The sequence below is a fragment of the Tachypleus tridentatus genome, chromosome 1 (genome assembly GCF_004210375.1).
Source record: "Tachypleus tridentatus isolate NWPU-2018 chromosome 1, ASM421037v1, whole genome shotgun sequence".
NCBI lineage: Eukaryota > Metazoa > Arthropoda > Merostomata > Xiphosura > Limulidae > Tachypleus > Tachypleus tridentatus.
In genome coordinates, this window is record NC_134825.1 from 9,767,827 (window position 1) to 9,793,304 (window position 25,478).

Sequence of the window (25,478 nt, forward strand, 5' to 3'; positions counted from 1 at the left end):
TTGTTAGCAGTGTTGCAAAATGGTTATTGTTGCTATTTGTTATTTGTTATTGCCAAGGCTATATGTAAAACTAAAAAAACAAAAAAACGCTTTTAGCCATGGTTGAGTAACTCAATCGTTTGCATAAGTTGAAGGCAGAATAAAGCTATTCCTGTCCAACAATCTTAATCAGTCAGATAATCAGACTGAGAAATTTGTGGTTTTTATGAAATTTATATATTTAATTTACTGACTTTCTCAAGTGTTTGGTGGTTTGTTACTCTGTAGCTCGTTTATTTACTACTCAACAGCGTGTGTAATGTGCTTATAAAGTATTGTTTACATGCTGTTTGTAGGATGTTTTAGATTTTAATTTGTATTGCACATCTGAGCTATTCCTACTATAAGTACTACCATACTTATGATAAAGTGTTAAATACAACGATAAAAACCTACACTTGAAAAGCTTTTGTACATAACTTTCTAATAACATATATATAACATTTTACAAAAACTACTAAGCCTTGAGGTCTTTCAAATCACATCTGTAAGTCGAATACCTTTTTGCAGTATATTCAACATCCTTTCTTGAAATAAATGCAAAAAATTCACGAAATGTTTTTTAGCTTTCTTGGAGCATAGTGACGAAGACAAGTAGACAAATGTTACACTTACCTCTACATTCGATGTCCACAGTGCTGTTCCAGTGGGGTCCACGGCACTGGATTACTGAACTGATCAGTTGTGATGCAGGGATTACGTAACCAGGGCCACAAACATAACGGCACGTACTTCCTCTAACATGTTTCGACTCATTCCTGTTGCCAGCAACAGGCCAGAACCTCTGCTCAGGAAACGAACACTCCAGGCGACCGTGTCTAGGCGTTGTGGGCTCCGGACAACGAGTTGCTGAGAATCATGTTTTTAGTTTCTTTATATCTGAAGCCACAATGTAACAAAAAGTATTAATTTTACAAAACACACGTTGCACGAATTTGTTGGCGCACCAAGAAAGTTGCACAATTTGTTTGTAGTTATTCACACAGCTACACTACGGGCTATCTGTGCTCTGCCCATTACGGGTATCGAAACCCAGTCTAGCATTGTAATTCCACAGACATACCGTTGTGCCACTGGGAAGCTGAAGAATTTTAAGTTTAAAGGGAATGTGATTAGGCTTAACCCTCAAATTGCAGGCTTTGTTTCACCGTTCGATATTGGTAAGGTGAGGTGAACATATGGAGTATGTTTATAATTTTATCTGAGTATTTAAAATAGATAACAAACCCAAACAGCAACATTATTAGCATTGATTGTTTTATATATCGAAAAACTCTAATCAACGAGGAAAACAGCCAAAGAAACTTGATGCGTAAATAGTTTTTAAAAATGGACTCCAACTCCAATATTGAGGTTCAATGGAAATGTTAGTATGTATTGAATCACGTTAAAATTTATAATAATGTAAATCGCATAATTCTTCAACAGCTGTGGGATTCTTCATTTAAAGTTAATTAGCAGCATAAATGGGCATCGTCCATCCACGTCTTTGGGTAAGAATAATGATTGTTAAAAGTGTGAATGGACGTCGTCCATCAATGTCTTTTGGGACAAGTTCAGCCATCGTTTTGGAAGAAATGCTACTTTCCATATTCACATCTGCTTTGTTATTTAGTAGGTTTAAATTGTGTTACTTTCACTCCACTTTGGGTATCTCTGCATGAAGTTTACGAACCATTTCTTATTGGAATATAATTCTAGTTTTTACCTTACTGCAGATGAGATTACAAGGCAACAAGTTCATTGATATGTTGTCCGCATTAGCAGTTTACAGAACAAGGAGTTTTATTCATAAGATATTTTAATTGCAAAACACGTTCGTGAGTAAATTTCACGAATAGGTACTGCTTTCTAACGGATTCTGATTCACCAGATTAGGTGTTTAATCCGTTAAAATAAACACACATACCTTGTAGAAATTTATCGGAAATCGTTGATGAAAAGCAGAAAATTGTGGAACTTTTTTTGTTCTTGAATAAACACTATTATCAGGATTATCAAATACTGGTTGGTTTGCTTATGAACAAATACTACTGGATTATCACTTGCTGTCTGTTGGGCTTGGTTGTATAAACAAATACTACTGGATTATCACTGTCTGACTGGGCTTGGTTGTATAAACAAATACTACTGGATTATCACTGTCTGACTGGGCTTGGTTGTATAAACAAATACTACTGGATTATCACTGTCTGACTGGGCTTGGTTGTATAAACAAATACTACTGGATTATATGACTGTCTGACTGGGCTTGGTTGTATAAACAAATATACTACTGGATTATCACTGTCTGGCTGGGGCTTGGTTGTATAAACAAATACTACTGGATTATCACTGTCTGACTGGGCTTGGTTGTATAAACAAATACTACTGGATTATCACTGTCTGACTGGGCTTGGCTGTATAAACAAATACTACTGGATTATCACTGTCTGGCTGGAGCTTGGTTGTATAAACAAATACTACTGGATTGTCACTGTCTGACTGGGCTTGGTTGTATAAAACAAATACTACTGGATTATCACTGCACAATAATTTTTTTTGAGTTTTGCTTTCTGAAAAGCTTTTGCTGATTGCTGACAGGTACCTGGTGGGTATGCACAAATATAGTTTTGGTTTTGCTTCTTCACGTAGGAACTCTGAGAAATAGACAGTTAACTGTTTAACGGCAATAACTTATTTAACTGCGTTTGTGTTTCTAATACACTATTAAGTTCAACATAAGTAAAAGTGTTTTGCTCCTGATTTTTGTTTGTATTCAATGTCCGGTGGATCACGTTGCAGAGTCCAACAGTAGTCAGAAAGCATTGACGGATTCCAGTAGCCCTGATATCGTTTTTCCATTGTAACAATATCCTGGTGAAACCTTTTACTGTGTTCATCTCTGACAGCACCGAGATTTGCGGGAAGAAGTCCAAGTGTTAGTGGAGTAAATGAATCTTGAGTGACATGTTGCACTTCATTGTTTTGTATGCTTTGAAAAGTTTCTCTACTAACTGAAAGTGATGTGGGACTCTATACTTGTCATGAAAATTGTCAACAACGTCTTTAAAGTCTTTCCATGTAATCTTTTCCATTGCAACTAACAGATCTTCGAACCGCTTGTCACTCATAACATGTCTGATCTGAGGGCCAACAAAAATGCCCTCTTTGATCTTGGTCTCAGTTATTCTTAGGAACATCTGTCTTAAATAACGAAAACCTTCGCCTTCTTTGTTCATTGCTTTCACGAAATTCTTCATAAGTCCCAGTTTTATGTGAAGAGAGAGGAAAAAATCTTTGCCGGGTCGACAAGCGGTTCATACGCCACATTTTTCTGTCCTGAAACTAACTTTTACGGAGTGGCCAGCTCTGTCTAAAATAATGTGTCTCTTTGGCACGACTGTCCCATTCACAGATGAAAACACGGAACTTTGTATAGCCGAGCTGACAGTCCCAGTAACAGAGCAACGACTTTCAGATCTCCACAGATATTCCAGTTGTACTTGCTGTACTGGATGTGTTCTCAGCAACATTTCCATGTTCTCGTAGGTTTCTTTCATGTGTGCTGCATAGCAAACAGGGTGAACGTTGTCATTGTGTAATAGAACAGCTTTCAGTCTTAACATTGATGAATCAATAAAGAGACGCCACTCTTGCGGGTCATGGTCACAACCCAAATCAGAGAATAATACTTCGATGTCAACACAGAAACAGAGATTGTCAACTTGTACAAAGAATTTGGTTATATCATCTTGGCGGTTTCGAAAACACAAGTTTTTCATACCTGATGACAGAAAACACCATTCCTGCAGTCTCGAACCCAGTAATTCGGCTTTTTGCTTTTGACAGACCCAAATCTCTGACCAGATCGTTTACCATATAGTGCGAAAATTTTTAACATAAATATAATATGGTGTACTATTCCATTACGTGTGAAAATTGTAGCATGAATGTACCATGGTGTACTATTTCATTACGTGTGAAAACTGTAACATAAATATTCAACGGTATACTATTCTATTATCTGTGAAAATGTTAACATAAATGTCCTACGGTATACTATTCCGTCATATGTGAAAATTTTAACATAAATGTACCATGGTCTACTATTTCATTATATGTGAAAACTGTAACACAAATGTCCTGTTGCCACAACTACAACACTAACTTATTAACGTGCTCATGATGTTCATTCTTCACTATCTTATTACTGAACAGATTCTCTGCTGTGTTTCTTAAGCTTTGAAACAAATGTGGCTGCTTACAAGCACAGGTGACGTTCTCTGACCTTTCCACTTAGGACCTTGACAAACCATGATGGGCTTCATGGACAAAGGACCTGATACTACGTATCCTGGGTTACAGAAGTACCAGCAGATAGTTCCCGGAAGGTATTTTCCTGCAGTGCTCCTTGTCCCACAGAAGGTCTGGCCATTTGGTGGGTCACTTGGTGCTGAACACTGTCGGGATTCATCCTCACTTTCTAACAGGTGGTAAAAAAATGTGCTGGGTAACAAGTCACTCAGTTATGTATGTAAATAATAACATGACGGCATCTTAGCCTTCGTCACTACTATAACTAACATTTGTTAAACATTTTTATCAGGTTATCAAAACAGGAGAATGTCCAACAGCCAATAATTGACAAAAAAAAACAACAAATATTTTAACCCTTACTTTTGCAATCCATGATCTTTGTGATGTTCCATCGTGAACGTCTGCATATTATTACAGCGTTTACAGAATCTTCTTTGGACATATGGTATCCAGGACTGCAGGAATATCTGCAGATAGTCCCTGTGGGATACGCGTTGTCTGTTGCTTTTTGGTCACAATGAACCAGACCATGGTTTGGATATTCTGGATACTGACAGTGCGGTTGTATACTTAGAGCTCTTCTTATTGCTAGATAAGGGAAATATAAGACGTTTTGTGACTTGACTTTCAAAACTAATACCATTAAGTCCTGGTTTAAAACCAAAACGAGCATTGTGAGGGACTTAATACTGTTTTCAGTTAAATTAATCATTGAAATAAACTGGTAATTACTACAGAAGAAGATGTTTGGCTGAAAATGAGAAAGACATTTAACTAGGTCTTCTGTTTCTATGATATCCAACATAATCACAATCTGCAATATTTTAAATAACGTTTACTATAACCGACTTAGGAATAGGTTTCGCAGTTTGGAGTATTGTAAGAACTTAAAACCTCCACCAATTCTACAACTAGCTTGTCACCCTCCGTTACTGAAATTTAACGGAGGTTATGTATTTATCCCTGTAAATATTTGTATGTTTCATAGCTGAACGTATTTGGACGGAATTGAGCATATATATGAACTATGACACAACTTGAACTGTCATAATTAAAGGTCAAGGTCACAACAAGGTCACGAAACTCCAGAATGATTTCATTTTGATGAAACTCATGCTCAACGTTGTTCGGCGAAAAGTATCCGTATCTGTTGGAAATGACGGATATAGGGACACATTTTGATATTTTTTGAGAGTCTACCGAGTGTCCCTCTAATTTTTCCTGTATCATAGTTGATAACAACACATAACAAGCCCATTTAAATTTAATATTCTTTGATTTATTATATGAATTTAATATAATAGATTCCTGTAAATATTTTACACTCTACCCACGCCCACTAGAATTAACGAAAGGCTGTGATTTATAGGAGACTAAAGACTGGTCTAACATGACATTTTATCAATCAAGTTTATAACTTTACTTAGTCTCAGTGTCATGACTAATTTCTAAATTATTACATGTTATTATCTATTAGCCATCTCCTTTGGAACTATGCTGTTAATTTCTTATCAAAACATTTGTTATTGGGTGTCATTTTACATCTCTATTTAAATTCTTGTTACTGGTATTGTCACCATAAAATAGGACCGGCATGGCCAGGTGGTTAGGGCGCTCGTCTTACAACTGTAGGTCGTGAGATCCAATCTCCATCACACCAAAACATGTTCACCATATCAGAAGTGGAGGCGTTAAAATGTGACGGTCAATCCTACTATTGGTTGGTAAAAGAGTAGCCCAAGAGTCGGGGATGGGTGGTAATAACTAAGTGCCTTCCCTCTAGTCTTACACTACTAAATCAGGCACGGCTAGCGCAGATAGCCCTAGTGTAGCTTTGCGAGAAAATAAAAAAACAAACAAATAAAACTAACACCACAAGTTAATTAATCACTTAGGCCCTGATTCACAATTACAGTGCATAATTTTTTTGTTTTCCGGGTGCTAAACACTGTTGACCATTAACAACATCACTAAGAAATGCAAGGTAATGACAGCTATGCTTACCAACACAGAGTGGTGGTTCCTCTAGTCTCACCAGGGGAGGTTTTCTTGGTCTTTCGTCTTGCACGTAACCAGAAGAATTTCCCTGCCTATGGAGTTTACATGAGTCTACATCTGAACTTACAGACGCTGCAGGAGTTTCTTTCATTGGTGCACGATAGAAACCCATATTTCTGGAACAGTTAGTGAAGGACACTTCTGGGAACTAAGAGAAAAAAAAGTTGAACTATCCAAACATATTTTTAAAGAATACAAGCAGCTGCTTTTTATTGGTCAAGTTTAGAAAACGACACTTTAAGGTCAAAATAAGTTTAACTTGTTAGAGTTCCAAACTCATAATTACACAAAAGTTAATTTTATTTTTCTCAATAGATGTAAAGAGATAATGTTATAGAATATATTTTCCTGGTACATGTAGGTTTCTACTCACCACTATTTTCAATATTTTTATATCCTCACTTACCTCTACAAACTGGTGACTGAGCCAGTCCAATCGATATTGTTGTGGTCATCTCGACACGTGAGCTGAAACACTTCCAACAACTAAGTAGCAAGTACCTTTCACATGAAAACTTACAGGTGCTCTCCTAACACTGATCCATTAAAACCTAGGACAGATCCTTGATCCGGTGGATGTAATGGCGACACATTGACTTGACTAAAAGATCAGTTATATGGGAATGGTGGAGTCGTGTTCTGCACCAGTGATTAGGTGAAACGACAACAAAGTTTAAAATCTCTAATTAGATTCAAACTTACTTCCAACGAATTAGCTGGGAAATTTTGGTACGTCATTATTTTACTTATTTAGTAACTCATTTATAACGCTGCAATGAACGGTTGAAGTGTTTTCCAACTGTATGCAGTATAACATACTAACAAGAGCTTTGGTTGTCACAGACAAGTCTAGCCACGAACTATGGTGTTTTACGATAGGCCTCCTGGGCAGCAACTCCTTAATGGGAAACGTTAGATCCAAAATCGTACTTTTACACCTCAATTGATTCGAAATCCATAGCTAAGTACAAATAATTCTAAATAAAAAAACAAACTTCAACATTAGTGTGTGACGCGGCTAAAAAATATTAATCCCTCGTTCATCATTAGTGGTTCGTCACTTTCGGCACCTAACATTGTGGCAAGGCCGTTCAGAGATATCTCACTGCAACACTTGGACTAACATAGATTTATACACAAGAAACGTGTTGAAGCATGTCAGATGACGCAAAGAAAAAACTTACCCTACGCCACGCCGTCCTCTGTGTATAATAATTATTAAAGAGTTCATAACATCATCGACTTATCTGTACTGATGTAGCACAGATAAAAGTCATACAATTCTTGGTTGGTTACTTTATAACAATTGTTTTTTTTTTCAGTGACAACGAACATCCTTCATATTACAATCTTCCTGCAAGGTAAAGTCAATATAAAACACTATTTCTCTGCGAAAGACTACAGAGATATCTATATGAAGGAGAAAGCGACGCCTATAAACAGTAAAATAGTAGCTTCCAAAGTACAATACTAGTTAACAAGTGGGACCAATTGTTACTCTATCAAAGAGCACACAATGTGAAAAAAGGAGAAAAAAATAGACTGTGATGGAATAAAACTTTCGATACGAAAGAGATTAAAGAGATGTTTATAAAGGAGTAAAAAAGGTGTATTCGTCAATGAGACTGAAGTGTTTATAAAGGAGTAAAAAAAGGTGTATTCGTCAATGAGACTGAAGTGTTTATATAGGACTAAAAAAAGGTGTTTTCGTGTGTGATTCTGAAGCTGTTTATAAAGGACTAAAAAGGTATATTCGTCAATGAGACTAAAATGTTTATAAAGAACTAAAGTGGTGTTTTCGTCAATACCAGAGACTGAAGTATTCGCAAAGGACTAAAAGGTGTATTCGTCAGGCTAGAGACTGAAGTGTTAATAAAGGACTAAAAGAGTGTGTTCATCAATAGAAGACTGAAGAATGTTTATATAGGGTAAAAAAGGTGTTTTTCGTCAATGGCCAGACTGAAGTGTTTATAAAGGACTAAAAAAAGGTGTATTCGTCAATGAGAACTAAAAATATTTTATAGCTGAGAAAAAGTAAGGTGTTTTCATTAAGAAAAGAAGACTGAAGTGTTTATATAGGACTAAAAAAGGTGTTTTCATCAATAGAGACTAGATTGTTTATGAAGGACTAAAAAAGGTGTATTCTGTCAATGAAGACTAGAAATGGATGTGTTATAAAGGAACTAAAAGGAGTATTTTCGTCAATGAGACTGAAGTGTTTTATAAAGGAGTAAAAAAAGGTGTGATAATCAATGAGACAGAAGTGTTTATAAAGGACAAAAGGTGTATTCATCAATGAGGCTGAAGTGTTTATAAAGGAGTAAAAGAAGGTGTTTTCGCCAAAGAGACTAAAGTGTATATATAAAAGGTAAAAAGGTGTTTACGTCAAAGTGACTAAAGTGTTTATAAAGAACTAAAAAAAAGTGTTTCCAGAAAAAGAGACTGAGGTGTGTTTATAAAGGGAGAATGTAAAAAAAGTAAAGGTGTTTTTCTGAAGGAGTAAGATGTCTACAAAGGAAGTAAAGTGACGGCAGTGAGAAGGAGAATGCAAGATTAACACATAGAATCTTTACATGTAGTCTCTTTAAAGCTGTATAAAATACAACTAGATAACAATGTTTTGCTAGAGACTTGGTTGTGCTCATTAGAGAACAAACGAATAAAGGTATTTCTCATATCAAATTACGTTTACCATCTATTAGGCCTAGCATGGCCAGGTGGTTAAGTCACTCGACTCGTAATCTGAGGGTCGTGGGTTCGAACCCTTCACACTAAACATGCTCGTCCTTTCAGCCGTGAGGACGTTATTAAGTGACGATCAATCCCACTATTCGTTAGTAACTGAGTAGCCCAAGAACTGGCGGTGGGTGATGGTGAATAACTGTCTTTCCTCTTGTCTTTCACTGCTAAATTAGTGAGGCGAAGCGCAGATAGCCCTCCTGTAGCTTTGCGCGAAATTCAAACCAAACCAAACTATCCATCTATTTGCTAAAAGACAGTGTATTGTACTAGATAGTATTACCCAGGTTTTACAGCTTAGTCCTGTTATATATGGATCATAACTATTTGTTTTATACAGGCTAGTTCTGCCATTTCTGGATCATGACTATTAGTTTTGTACAGCTTATGTCCTGTTATTTATTGACCATAATTAGATTTGTAAGTCATGTTCTGTCATTTAGTGACCATAAATAGATTTGTTTTGTCTTGTCTTTCAACTTTCTGATTGCAACTGGATTTGAACAGTTTAGTTCTTTTTATAGACCATAATTACAGGTTTCGTACAGTCTAGTCCTATCATTTACTGACCATAACTACAGGTTTCGTACAGCTCAGTCCTACCATTTTACTGATCATAACTACATGTTTTATTCAGTTTACTCCTATCAGTTATTGACCATAACTACGGGTTTTGTACAGCGTAGTCCTACCGTTTAGTTTCGTACAGTCTCGTCCTATCCTTTAGTTTTGTGCAGCCTAGTCCTACCATTTATTGACCATAACTACAGGTTTTCTACAATCTAGTCCTATCGTTTTGGATCGTAGGTTTTGTACAGCCTAGTCCTACCATTTATTGACCATAACTATAGGCTTTATACCGTCTAGTCCTACTTCTTACTGCTCAACCTACTACAGGTTTTATACAGCCCAGTCGTACCATTTATTGACTATAAGTACAGGTTTTGTACAGCGTAGTCCTTCAATTTAGTTTTGTACAGTCTAGTTCTATTATTTATTACCATAACTACAGGTTTTGTGTAAGTCTGATACTGATATTTTTACACTAAAATTATAGATTTTGCCAATTAATATAAAATATCCCGTTTTTATATAAGATTAGGTTCTTTGTCAATCCTTTACAACTATACTTACCAACACAGAGAGGTGGTTCACTGTCCACCAGGAGGTTTCTTGGTCTTTCGTCTTACACGTAACCGAAGAATTTCCCACCATATGGAAGTTCGGTCTACACATAAACCTACAGACGCTGCCCAAGTTTCTTTCATTGGTGCACGATAGAAACCCGTGTTCTGGGACAGTTAGTGAAGGACACTTCTGGGCTGTGAAGAGAAAAAAAAAAAGTTTAACTGTCCAAACATATTTTTTAAAATAAAAGCAGCTGCATTTTTATTGGTCAAGTTTAGAAAGAGGACACTTTAAGGTCAACTTAAGTTTAACTTGTTACAATTCCAAACTCATAATTACACAAAAGTTAATTTTATTTTTTCTCGTAAGATATGAGATAATGTTATAGAATATTTTCCTGTTTATGTAGGTTACTCTTCACCACTATTTTCAATATTTTATATCCTCACTCACCTCTACAAACTGGTGACTGACCAGACCAATCGATATTGTTGTGGTAATCTCGACACGTGACTGAAACACTTCCAACGAAGTAATGCCTTCTACATGAAAACTTACAGGTACTTCCTAACACTGATCCATCAGAACACAGAACGAATCCTTGATCCGGAGGATGTAATGGCGGACATTGCTTGACTGAAAAGAATCAGTTATATGGAATGAGAGTCGTGTTCTACCAGTGATTAGAGAAATGACAAGGGATTTAAAATCTCAATTAGATTCAAACTTACTTCCAACAAATTAACTAGGGAAGTACTATTTTTATGTCTTATTTTACTTATTTAGTAACTGATTTATAACGCTGCAATGAACGTTAAATGTTTCCAACTGTATGCAAAATAACATCTTAACAAGAGCTTTGGTTGTCACAGACAAGTCTAGCCACGAACTATGGTGTTTTACGATAGGCCTCCTGGGCAGCAACTCCTTAATGGGAAACGTTAGATCCAAAATGTTACTTTTACACTCCATTGATTCGAAATCCATAGCTAAGTACAAATAATTCTAAATAAAAACAAACTTCAGCATTAGTGTGACTTTTTTAAAAAAATATTAATCCCTCGTTCATCATTAGTGGTTCGTCACTTTCGGCACACAACACTGTAACAAAAACGTTTAGAGATATCTCACTTTAACACTTAGACTAACATAGATTTATACACGAAACGTGTTGAGCATGTCAGATGACGCAAAAGAAAAACACCCTACGCCACGCCGTCTCCTATGTATATAATTATTAAAGGTTCATAACATCATCGACTTATCTGTACTGATGTAGCACAGATAAAAGTGTACAATTCTTGGTTGGTTACTGTACAGCAATTGTTTTTCCAGTAATAACGAACATCCTTCATATTACAATCTTCCCGCAAGGTAAAGTCAATATAAAACACTATTTCTCTGCAAAAGACTACAGAAATGTCTCTATGAAGGAGAAAACGTCGCCTATGAACAGTAAAATAGTAGCTTCCAAGGTACAATAGTAGTTAACAAGTGGAACCAATTGTCTATCAAAGAGCACACAATGTGAAAAAGGAGAAAAAAATGACTGTGATGGAATAAAAACTTTCGATACGAAAGAGATTAAAGTGTTTATAAAGGAGTAAAAAAAAAAGGTGTTTTCGTCAATGACACTGAAGTCTTTATATAGAATCACAAAAGGTATTTTCGTGAAAGAGACTGAAGTGCTTATAAAGGAGTAAAAAAGGTGTTTTCGTGAAAGAGACTGAAGTGTTTATAAAGGAGTAAAAAAGGTGTTTTCGTGAAAGAGACTGAAGTGTTTATAAAGGAGTAAAAAAGGTGTATTCGTCAATGAGACTGAAGTCTTTATAAAGGAGTAAAAAAGGTGTATTCGTCAATGAGACTGAAGTGTTTATAAAGGAGTAAAAAAGGTGTTTTCGTCAATGAGACTGAAGTGTTTATAAAGGAGTAAAAAAGGTGTATTCGTCAATGAGACTGAAGTGTTTATAAAGGACTAAAAAGGTGTTTTCGTGAATGAGACTGAAGTGTTTATAAAGGACTATAAAAGGTGTTTTCGTGAAAGAGACTGAAGTGTTTATAAAGGATAAAAAATGTGTTTTCGTGAAAGAGACTGAACTGTTTATAAAGGAGTACAAAATGTTTTCGTCAATGGAATTGAAGTGTTTATAAAGAAGTAAAAAGGTGTATTCGTGAAAGAGACTGAAGTGCTCATAAAGGAGTAAAAAGGTGTTTTCGTGAAAGAGACTGAAGTGTTTATAAAGGACTAAAAACGGTGTTTTCGTGAAAGAAACTGAAGTGTTTATAAAGGAGTAAAGAAGGTGTTTTCGTGAAGGAGTAAAATGTCTACAAGGAAGTACAGTGCAGCAGTGAAGAAGTACAAAGGTTAACACATAGATCTTACATCATGTTTAAAGCTGTATAAAATACAACTAGATAACAATGTTTAACAAGATTTAGTTGTGCTCATGAGAAAACAAACAAATAAATGTATTTCCTATATCAAATTCCGTTTTCTATCTACTAGGCCTAGCATGGCCAGGTAGTTAAGACACTCGACTCGTGATCTGAGGGTCACGGCTTCGAATCCCCGTCACACCACTAATGCTTGTGCTTTCAGCCGTGGGGCGTTATTATGTGACGATCAATCCCACTATTCGTTAGTAAATGAGTAGCCCAAGAACTGGCGGTGGGTGGTGGTGAATAACTGTCTTCCCTCTTGTCTTTCACTGCTAAATTAGTGAGGCGAAGCGCAGATAGCCCTCGTGTAGCTTTGCGCGAAATTCAAAACAAACCAAACTATCCATCTATTTGCAAGACAGTGTATTGTACTAGATAGTATTATCCACGTTTTTACAGCTTAGTCCTGTTATATATGGATCATAACTATTTGTTTTATACAGGCTAGTTCTGCCATTTCTGGATCATGACTATTAGTTTTGTACAGCTTATGTCCTGTTATTTATTGACCATAATTAGATTTGTAAGTCATGTTCTGTCATTTAGTGACCATAAATAGATTTGTTTTGTCTTGTCTTTCAACTTTCTGATTGCAACTGGATTTGAACAGTTTAGTTCTTTTATAAACCATAATTACAGGTTTCGTACAGTCTAGTCCTATCATTTACTGATCATAACTACATGTTTTATTCAATTTACTCCTATCAGTTATTGACCATAACTACGGGTTTTGTACAGCGTAGTCCTACCGTTTAGTTTTGTACAGTCTCGTCCTATCCTTTAGTTTTGTGCAGCCTAGTCCTACCATTTATTGACCATAACTACAGGTTTTCTGGAATCTAGTCCTATCGTTTTTGATCGTAGGTTTGGTACAGCCTAGTCCTAGCATTTATTGCCCTAACTATAGGCTTTATACCGTCTAGTCCTACTACTTACTGCTCAACCTACTACAGGTTTTATACAGCCCACTCGTACCATTTATTGACTATAAGTACAGGTTTTGTACAGCGTAGTCCTTCAATTTAGTTTTGTACAGTCTAGTTCTATTATTTATTACCATAACTACAGGTTTTGTGTAGTCTGATACTGATATTTTTACACTAAAATTATAGATTTTGCCTATTAATATAAAATATCCCGTTTTTATATAAGATTAGGTTCTTTGTCAATCCTTTACAACTATACTTACCAACACAGAGAGGTGGTTCACTCGTCCACCAGGAGGTTTCTTGGTCTTTCGTCTTACACGTAACCGAAGAATTTCCCACCATATGGAAGTTCGGTCTACACATAAACCTACAGACGCTGCCCAAGTTTCTTTCATTAGTGCACGATAGAAACCCGTGTTCTGGGGCAGTTAGTGAAGGACACTTCTGGGCTGTGAAGAGAAAAAAAAAGTTTAACTGTCCAAACATATTTTTTAAAATAAAAGCAGCTGCTTTTTATTGGTCAAGTTTAGAAAGAGGACACTTTAAGGTCAACATAAGTTTAACTTGTTAGAATTCCAAACTCATAATTACACAAAAGTTAATTTTATTTTTCTCATAAGATATGAGATAATGTTATAGAATATTTTCCTGTTTATGTAGGTTACTCTTCACCACTATTTTCAATATTTTTATATCCTCACTCACCTCTACAAACTGGTGACTGACCAGTCCAATCGATATTGTTGTGGTAATCTCGACACGTGACTGAAACACTTCCAACAAGTAAGTAATGCCTTCTACATGAAAACTTACAGGTACTTCCTAACACTGATCCATTAGAACACAGAACGAATCCTTGATCCGGAGGATGTAATGGCGGACATGCTGCAACTGTTATTCACATTAATTAATTTCATTTTATTCCTGTCAATTTTAGGTGCAAGTTTATACATAAAATAATAATTTGTAAAAGTAATTTGTTTAATTTTCGTGTCTTTCTTCTTATTTTGTACAACATTCATTACTAACTTATAAAACTTCTTGTCATTACGAAGCAAGAACTAAATTAAACATTAGTGTTAATATATACAAAGTTAATATCTTTTTTTCTCTCTCTACTGTTGTTTCTATTTGACCATTTTTATTCAAACCTTTTGGGTTATAAGATAAAACTGAAACAGAATCACAAAACGTCTTATCCAAATATACCGAATGTCATTTCCTCGGCTCGATGTTGTGTTCAAGGAAAAACGATTGAATAATAAATTTGTTTTGATTTTATGTGTCACTCTAATTAAAATAACATCTTGTAATAGGTTAGGGAACAATTTAACATTCGTTTTTAAGCTCTCATTGTTTGTTTCTTTACATTTGCCAGAGTTGTTAAGAAGACGATAAGAAAGGTACCTTCTACATTATACCAGGTAACCAGAAGTGGTAGGAACTTTACTTAACGAGATCACTTGGTCTTACACTCAGGAAATAAATTGGTTCTTAACAAGATCACTTGGTCTTACACTCAGAAAATAAATTGGTTCTTAACAAGATCACTTGGTCTTACACTCAGAAAATAAATTGGGTTTTCTTTTACTATTTTTTTAGTTGTATTGTAGTATCACCCTAGTTTGTTTGATTTTAAGTGGAAAATCACATAATGGGCTATTTGTCTGTAACCAAGCCAGAGAAGGAACCCTTATTTTTACCACTCATGCACCCTCACGCTGAAAGAAATAAAAATATTTATGTTAATTCAGAACTTATCCATTTTATCTCAGGTTTTAACATTTCTCGTTGAATAATTTGTTTGAAAATCCACAGACGAAAGTATTGGTTAATGTATCAAACTATGGACCCGAAGTTCCATGATTCTGGTGTTGATAGCGCAAAAATTAAAAAGATAAATGCACGTTATAAAGCAGTGGGTGTTTATAAATGTGTCGTTCAAGTTCCACTATTCAGTCTGCCAAGGTTATCACAAGAGCTAGCGGTCAGTGGAGCTGACTAAAAATGAAAGAAAAATATCTTCTTACTAACTCATTAAATACAAGCCTAATTTTGAGGTTCCTTTTATACTTCAATCATAATTCTGAAAGAACATGATAACGTATCAGATACATGACTCATCTTGGGCCTTTCGTGGTTAAACAAAACTGTAACATACCATAAAATGTTTCTAAATGATAACGATATAAACAAAAGCAAAACCTCAGTCTCACTTGTCTGCTCCAATAAACCAATTAATTTCCTATGCATAAAAAACAACAACAAAAAAGGTTAAAACATAGGAGCCCTTTGTCGTCATAAACCTAGTTAGTGTAATATATATATATATATAAAGATTTGAGATTAAATCGTCTTATAAACTTGAACTGTATTTGTTACTTCCTTGATGTTTTGAGAAAACTCTCCTGTTATGATTTAAAAAAAAATACAAAATACTAAAAGTCTAAAGAGACTTAGCTTTAGACTAGATCCGACAAAATATCGTGCTTAAAAAGTGATTTCGTTTTTTACATCACAGAGCAGAAACCGACTGGTCAAAATCCTTTGAATGATGCAATGATTCATATTAAATGATAATAATAAATAATATAGAAGTTATCTAGGGACAATATAATACATAATATAGAAGTTATCTAGGGACAATATAATAAATAATACAGAAGTTATCTAGGGACAATATAATAAATAATACAGAAGTTATCTAGGGACAATATAATAAATGATATAGAAGTTATCTAGGGACAATATAATAAATAATATAGAAGTTACCTAGGGACAATATGACCAGATTTTAGAATTCACAAACTTTTCTCTTTTTTTTATATCACAACACTTGAGATACACATATAATGAACTTCGTTTCTCAAGGCGTCACTTACAAGTTACTTTACATGCATAGCGTGTGCTTTGCCAGAATCACTGTTCCGAAATCAATTTTTAAAACAGTTTCCGAAAACAGTACGTCACAATTTCTGATAATGAATGTTATTATTTCTGTTCATTCAGATACGAAATGGGTTATCGGCGTTCAGTCCACTGCGAGGAACCGAAACTCAAATTTTAGTGTTTTAATTCCGCAAACATACCCTTTACCTGCCAGAAGACATTAAGCTTGACAGATGTAAGAACTACATATTTAAGACGGACATGGCACAGCCTGGTGGTTAGGGCGTTCGACCTGCAAAATGCAGTGGAATCAAAGTCGCCAAACATGTCAGCTGAGGGATCTTTTTCTAATGTTAATGCCAATTCTGCTGGTCATTAGTAAAAGAGTTTATCACTGCTAATTTAGGGACGGTTGTAACAGATAGCCCTCACAAATTCAAAACAAATGAAAGAAGTATTTGTAACCTACCCCTACAGAGCGGTAATATATCACTCCAGTGAATAGCACCGTCTTCGTTCCTACACTGAAGACTAGCGCTTCCAAGTAACTGGTAGTTTTTTCTACATGCGAACCTGCAGATGCTCCCGGGTATCAAGGGTCCACGGGTGCACATCATAAATCCATGATCTGGGACCGTCAGATTAGGACATTCCTGGACTAAGAGATAATATTAGTTATTCCGGTTTGTTTCTAACAAGTAAGAATCATCTTATATACTACTAAAAAATATGCAAAGAAATTCTTATGAAATTTCAAACTTCAATAGATTTTAAACTCACGGGCACCTGTCCACTAGGAAAGATACATTTGTTACATGATTGATGTCTTACAGTATTCGTTGATCAAATACAGAATGATTTGGCTGTTAATTTACTGTTTTTTGTATCATAATAAAGAAAGCCAAGTGTCGGTTGGCCACGCTCTATTTCTACGAACGTCATGTGTTACAGGTGTCCAGTTTCACTTTTCCTCCTATCATACTTCCTGTTTTTCATTGCCAGTTCCCATTATAGTTTCGGCACTTTTTGCTATATAAAAGCCTGTCACAAAGGGAGTTTTTACGCCAATGATTTACTTAATAGTGGGTGAAATTAATTTATTGTTTGTTATGAAGGGAAGTTTTTGATGATCGAGTATTTACAAGAAATGTGGTTTTAACAGAACTATTGGAATAATGTAATGGCCGTGGTTACAAAATAACTGTAAACAGTGGTTACTGGAAGAGGGATCGAAGTTAGGACACACACACTTCAGAAAAGGAAATAATACTCGTGATAGGCTTTGGATTTCCTGAGCTTGAAGGGTTTGCGTTCTTCCTATCATAGTTACAAAGTTACAAACGCATATTGAAGGGCTTTGCTAAGCTTTGGTTTCCCATCACTTTGACAGGATTTTATACCAGTGAAGCAGCAAAATATGGAGTGATTTAGTTTTTATGCCACACTCTTCGGTATTTAGTACTTGAAGTATCGCATCGTGAAGTTGTGATAAGATTATAACGACATGATTCCTGTATCTTCAGAAACTTTGGCTTTCAGTAAACATTAGCCTTTTTTACAGAAAATTAGAATTTCCAATAGTAGTATTTTTTGCGAAAAATTAATTTTTAATGTATGCAATCAAGAAAGTTACTGCTTCGAGATTTTCATGTTAAGTTTCAAAATACTTTTCTCCTTCTAAAACATCCCCCTAGTGGCTCAGCGATATGTCTGCGGACTTACAACGCTAAAAAATGGGGTTTCAATAACCGTGGTGGGCAGAGCACAGATAGCCCATTGTGTAACTTTGTGCTTAATTCAAGACAACAACAACCTTCTAAAAATTAGAAAAATTCTTTTGTGTAATTTCTAAAATCGCCGAAAGAAATTCCCAACTTTTTCTTATATAAATATTCGTATTTTATCTTCGTATTTTATCTTCGTATTTTATCTGGTATATTTCAGTAAACATTATTAGCCTTCATATTTTATCTGGTATATTTCAGTAAACATTATTAGACTCCCTGTATTTTATCTGGTATATTTCAGTAAACATTATTAGCTCTTCTTCTTTTATCTGGTATACTTCAGTAAACATTATTAGCCTTCTTCGTATTTTATCTGGTATATTTCAGTAAACATTATTAGCCTTCGTATTTTATCTGGTATATTTCAGTAAACATTATTAGCCTTCGTATTTTATCTGGTATATTCAATACCCCAATTTCACGAGATGTCAGTCAGTTTGACTAGCCTCGTTACCCCCATACAAAATAAATTAAAACTTTTTTCTGTCAAGAATTACTTCAAATTTTAGTAGTAAATTATACGTGTTTACATGTTAACAACTTAGGAGTTGTTTACATTATACACCTGTTTCTAATTAAGTTTTATTGTCATGACTGTCGAACTGTGTAAAAAATTGTTGGTCAACTTCTGTTGCATATAGAATGTCGGATTTTCATGTGCAAATTTTTAGTGGCTGAAAGAGAAACATTATTGTTAATTTGTCAGAATAATATAATATATTGTTTGGTTCATTTCAAGCTCACTTTACTTTTCTTATTTCATAAACTAAATCATACTTATATTTATTTTTATCACCATGGATAAAATTAGTATTAGTGTAATTTTCTTGTACGAGTTCAGGCTTGGTCACAATATAACGACAGTAGCTCGAAATATAAACCATGTATTTGGTGAAGGCACAGCTAATGGGCACATAGCACAGCGTTGGTTTATGATATTTCGCTCTGGCGACACAAGTCTTGAAAATAATCCATTTACTGACTTCAAACAGCCATCAATAAGGAAGAATTGAAGGTCTTAGTTGAATCAGATACCTGCCAAACCGTGAGAGAACTTGCTCACAAATGTAAGGTGTATTATTCAACAGTTTCCCAACATCTTGAAGAAGTTGGTAAGATGAAACACACTCAATAAATGGGTACTTCATGAACTGACTGAAAACCATTAAATAAGACGAGTTGAGATTTGCTCTTCACTTCTTACTCGCAACAAAAACGATCCGTTTCTCCACAGAATTGTCACCTGTGATGAAAAATTGATTTTTACGACAATCGACGACGATCCAGACAGTGACTTGACTATGAAGGAGTATCAGAACCAGTTCTTTACCATGAGAAGTTTATGTTCAGTGTTTGGTAGTCATTAGCAGGTGCGATCTATTATTCATTCTTAAACCCAGGAGAAAGAATCATAGCAGGAAAATATTGTTGTGAACTTCAAATTATGCATCAAAAGTTGTCACGAAAACATCCAGCAATAGTCAGTTGTAGTGGATCCATACTGCTTCATGACAATGTTTGACCTCATGTCTCACATGCTGTTAACCCAAAATGAAGTGAACTACTGTATGACACTTAACCAGATCTACCATATTAACCAGATCTTTTCCCTACGGATTATTAATATTACTTTTTAAAGATTTGAACATGTTTTTTTAAAAATGAACAGCATTTGCAGTCAATTGAAAGTGCCTTCGAAGAGCTTATTGCATCAAAAGATGTCCAGATATTTAAATATGACATTTATAAACTTACAACTCGTTGGGAGAAACGTATTAAACCTGAAGCTTATTTTGGTTAAATAAATGAAACAATAAAAAGATATAAATGTATTAAACCTGAAGCTTATTTTGGTTAAATAAATGAAACAATAAAAAGATGTTTCACACTTCTCTTTAAAAATCCAACATTTCATATACAACAGATACGTCTCATACCAGTCGTAATAAAACAGAGAAATGATTTAGCCATTACGCTCTTATATATAGTTCTATCATTAAATAATTATATTTAGTATTTAGTAATAGAATACAGGAATGATTTAGCTATTACATTATTATATTTAGTAATAGAATACAGGAATGATTAAGCCATTACATTACTATACTTAGTAGTGAAATACAGGAATGATTTAGCCATTACATTATTATATTTAGTAATAAAATACAGGAATGATTTAGCCATTACATTATTATATTTAGTAATAGAATACAGGAATGATTAAGCCATTACATTACTATACTTAGTAGTGAAATACAGGAATGATTTAGCCATTACATTATTATATTTAGTAATAAAATACAGGAATGATTTAGCCATTACATTACTATACTTATTAGTGAAATACAGGAATGTTGAAGCCATTAGGGTATTACATTTATGATTATGTTACAGGTTTACACGAAAGCAATTAACAAGGAGAAATTTTCTTAATTAATTACCTTGACACGTTGGTGACTGATCAGTCCATTGAACACTGCTTTGGTCACCTTCACATGTGATGACTTGTGGTTCTACAAGCTTGTGGTCACTCGCACAAGTGAACCTACAGATGCTTCCCCATGTTGTGCCATTAGAACAACTTACATATCCATGGTCCGGAGCCTTCAGAAGCGGACATTTTAGAACTATATACCATAAGATAATCAATATTATAAACATATTGCATAAAATTGTACAATTAAAGATATTTATGTTATTATAATATGATGTTGCATTATATTTAAAAAGATATTAATTAATTAATCAGTTTCTTTTTAAACCATTAATAAAATTACATACGACAATAATAAATATAATTCAACAGTTCACTATTATTTTCGTTCAATAAACTAAGAAGTAAAATTATTCATGTATAGAAACAGCAACAACAACCACTAAGTTGTGAGTGTTTCGAATACCACAACATTTTAGCATTTTCAGTTAACTGTTACGTTATTTACTATATTTTATTCGTCATGAATTGAAATAGAAAATGGATTCGAAGTTATGATAATGACACTTAAGAGTTCGTCTCAGCCAGGCACAATTTGTAAGAGAGGACAGATTATATTAACGTAATAATAATGTCTGGAATTGTCGTCCCAACCATGATTTGGGAGAGTAAATGGAATGGTATGTGTAATAATGACACCTAGAGTTTGTCTCCGCCAATCATAGTTTGTAAGAGATTTGGTTTGGTTTGAATTTCGCACAAAGCTATACGAGGACTGTCTGCGCTAGCCGTCTCCAATTTAGCAGTGTAAGGCTAGAAGTAAGGCAGCTAGTTGTCACCACCCACTGCCAACTTTTGAGCTACTACCTTTACCAACGAATAGTGGGATTGACCGTAACATTATAATGCCCCACGGCTGTTCGGTTCATAAATCGCAATTCGACTTGTTGAAAACACTACAAAGAAAATCAAGTGAAACAACTGGTTAGGTTAAGGATTAAATGAACTTGAGGTCGGGACTGCCAGTAAGAATAATCTAAGGTTCAGCTTACATTTGAAACTGGAACTGATAGGTTTGTGTATAAGCTAAGGTTCAGCTTACTTTTGAAACTGGAACTGATAGGTTTGTTTATAAGCTAAGGTTCAGCTTACATTTGAAGTTGGAACTGGTAGGTTTGTGTATAAGCTAAGGTTCAGCTTACATTTGAAACTGGAACTGGTAGGTTTGTGTATAAGCTAAGGTTCAGCTTACATTTGAAACTGGAACTGATAGGTTTGTGTATAAGCTAAGGTTCAGCTTACTTTTGAAACTGGAACTGATAGGTTTGTTTATAAGCTAAGGTTCAGCTTACATTTGAAACTGGAACTGATAGGTTTGTGTATAAGCTAAGGTTCAGCTTACATTTGAAACTGGAACTGGTAGGTTTGTGTATAAGCTAAGGTTCAGCTTACATTTGAAACTGGAACTGATAGGTTTGTGTATAAGCTAAGGTTCAGCTTATATTTGAAGTTGGAACTGGTAGATTTGTGTGTAAGCTAAGGTTCAGCTTACATTTGAAACTGGAACTGATAGGTTTGTTTATAAGCTAAGGTTCAACTTACATTTGAAACGAGAACTTATAAATATCATTATAAGCTAAGGCTGATTTTTTTTACTTGAATTAGGTTCAGACGAGTTTGAAGTATAAGCTAAGACTTATCTTTAATTCGAACTCAGAATTGGACTGTTTAAAGTAGAAGCTAAAACTCGGTTTTTAATTTAATCCGAATCTATGGGGTTGGAATTATAAGTTAAATCTCACCTTTTACATGAAGCCGGAACTGGCAGGTTTGGAGTTTGATTCCAGCTTTTTTAATGTGGAGTTGTATGAAATATTCACCTTCGGAGACCTTAGTGCCAGGCCTTGGACCTAGAGTTACGGCAATCTCTACTGAACCCGGAGGCCTTAACAGTCTGCAAGAGCAAGAAACATGAAAACCAATCAAAATGCACATGTGTAATATGAGAACTGCAGAGCTTTCTTTACCGTACAAACCTAAAACAAAAAATGACTGACCACAGTTACAAAATGGTTACCTTCACTCACCAACAGCGTATAAATTTATGTTTCCACATAACAAAGAGTGAAGAGTCAAAACTCAAGACCCTGTAAATATCCTTCCCATTTTGTAAATTATCCCTCACTACCCTTACAGAAAGTAAATTTTAATTTCTCCTTGCCAGCCACGCGTATTTCCGACAGAGACAAAGACAACACGAATTTTACGTTGCTATAGTACAGTTAGATCTTGTGTTTCTCTTGATAAAGTTAGACTTTATATTTCTCCTGACAGGTTACAGGTTACTCTACAAACTGGTAGAGTACAGTTACACTTTGTGTTTCTTCCGATAGAGTACTGTTAGACTTTACATTTCTTCCGATAGAGTACTGTTAGACTTTACATTTCTCCTGACAGAGTACTGTTAGATTTTGTATTTCTCCTGACAGAGTACTGTTAAACTTTGTATTTCTCCTGACAGAGTACTGTTAGACTTTTACATTTCTCTCTGGACAGAGCACTGTTAGACTTTGTATTTTCTCCTGACAGAGTACTGTTAGACTTTGTATTTCTCCTGACAGAGTACTGTTAGACTTTACATTTCTCCTGACAGAATACTGTTAGACTTTGTATTTTCTCCTGACAGAGTACTGTTACACTTTTGTATTTCTCCTGACAGAGTACTGTTAGACTTACATTTCTCCTGGAAGAGTACTGTTAGACTTTACATTTTCCCTGACACAGAGCACTGTTAGACTTTACATTTTCTACTGGCAGAGTACTGTTAGACTTTACATTTCTCCTGACAGAGCACTGTTAGACTTTACATTTCTCCTGACAGAGTACTGTTAGACTTTGTATTTCTCTTGACAGAGTATTGTAATAACTGTGTAATTTGAGAACACAGTACAGAAGCCAAAAATAAAGGACGGGTGAAAATTACCAAAAGCATCAACGCATTTATGTTAATATTATTAATAGAGTTAATGAACCAATATTCAATTCTGTTTCAAATAAAACGTGGAACAAATCACCCACTGTTTCAGGTTCATATTGTTCTTACATTGAAAGTTATTTTAAGCCACATTCGTCGTGAGTTTATCTTTACTAAAACAGAATCTCTTCTAAGGATATGCATTTAAATCAATACTAGTTAATAAAGATAAAGTTGATATAGCATCACGTTTCGCCAGTGTTAGCCTAGCATCATCAAGCAATCGATGTACAAAAATGTTAAAGAAAGGACACTGGAAGTGGAAGTAGAGAAAATAAATATGACAGATAAATTATCCAAACAGGTTTAAGTGTCGGGTGAACAGCGTCATACTTGACGTTATACGCTGTAACACTAACAGTCGAATAGGTCTGTTAACTTCTGAATAGAAGTTAAAGGTAAAGACATGAACTCCTTTCTCTTTAGGCCCGGCACAGCCAGATGGTTAAGACACTCGACTCATAATCTGAGGGTAGCGGGTTCGAATCCCCGTCACACCAAACATTCTTGCTCTTTCACCCGCGGGGGCGTTATAATGTTACGGTTAATCCAACTATTCGTTGGTTAAAATAACACCCCAAGAAATTCAAAACAGACAAATCTTTATCTTCAAATTAAACGAATTTCATTAGTAGGCAGGCCCGGCATGGCCTTACACTGCTAAATTAGGGACGGCTAGCACAGATAGCCCTCGAGTAGCTTTGTGCGAAATTCCCAAACAAACAAAAATCATTAGTAGGAAATTGGTTTAAAACGGAGGGGGGGGGGTTGCGTTTTCAGGATAGTTCAATCCTTTAGTGACCTATCTAGCCCAAAAAACAGGACAACAAATGGACTTATGTGTCTTCTAGTTGAGGGCGATTCAACAGTGACTCATCTGATGAACAGTTATTTAAAGTAGAGTCCACTTTATCTTGGTATAATCGAATTTCTTTCTTGACTAGTTTGGTGGGATAGTGGCCAAGCCATAATTTGTAAATCGCGGGTTCGAATCTGTCACCGGACATGCTCACCCGTTCAGCTGTGGATGGGGTTATAACGTTACGGCCAATCCCACTGTTTGGTAATAAAAGTAGTCCAGTTGTTGGTCGTGGGTGGTGTTGACTAGATGCCTTTCTATTATTTAAAAATTAAGGACAACTAGCGCACATAGCCCTCGAGTAGTTTTGCGCGAAATTAAAAAAAGCAAACAAATAGAAGATGCTTCTTTAAGCTAAACATAATCCTTATCTGATCAATCTGGTGGAAAGACATTTGAGAATGGACCCACAATTTTTGGATTTAGTAAAACTGTTAACAGACTGATCGTAAGGAGACAATTAAGAAACAAATATCTGTTTTGAGATTGAACAAAGTACTTTACTGCTCAGGGTTTTGCGGAAGCGGTTAAAAGGTTGGTTTCACCCTTTCTATCGCTTTGTTATCATGTGAAATAACTATAAAACTATTTAACTATACCAATAAAACTAACGAGTTTTAATAGGGGATGCAGAACGTAAATGTTGGGAAATAATTAGTGGTTCGATTGTCATCATAGTAGTGAGAGGAGACGTATCTAGATACAAATGTTGATAGTATTTTTTTGTTTAGAATTACTCACAAAGATAAACAATGGCCTACATGTGCTTTGGGCACACCACGGGTATCGAAAACCCTGTCTTTAGCAGTGTGATTCTGCAGACATACTGCTGTGCTATTGGAGG

General features: G+C 35.2%; 1 protein-coding gene across 1 annotated transcript in view; it reads right to left on the bottom strand.

Annotated features, from left to right (window-relative positions):
• LOC143224032 (sushi, von Willebrand factor type A, EGF and pentraxin domain-containing protein 1-like) overlaps positions 1–25,478 on the bottom strand; it is a 102,828-nt gene that overhangs the window by 60,615 nt on the left and 16,735 nt on the right. Inside the window, exons 3-13 of the mRNA XM_076452529.1 lie at positions 22,544–22,695; positions 20,749–20,934; positions 16,990–17,178; positions 14,337–14,522; positions 13,892–14,080; positions 10,803–10,899; positions 7,220–7,334; positions 6,343–6,544; positions 4,699–4,926; positions 4,310–4,504; positions 655–897 (exon numbers count right to left, since the gene is read on the bottom strand). Coding sequence (XP_076308644.1) covers positions 655–897; positions 4,310–4,504; positions 4,699–4,926; positions 6,343–6,544; positions 7,220–7,334; positions 10,803–10,899; positions 13,892–14,080; positions 14,337–14,522; positions 16,990–17,178; positions 20,749–20,934; positions 22,544–22,695 — 1,982 coding nt within the window. The remainder of the gene's footprint in view (positions 1–654; positions 898–4,309; positions 4,505–4,698; positions 4,927–6,342; positions 6,545–7,219; positions 7,335–10,802; positions 10,900–13,891; positions 14,081–14,336; positions 14,523–16,989; positions 17,179–20,748; positions 20,935–22,543; positions 22,696–25,478) is intronic.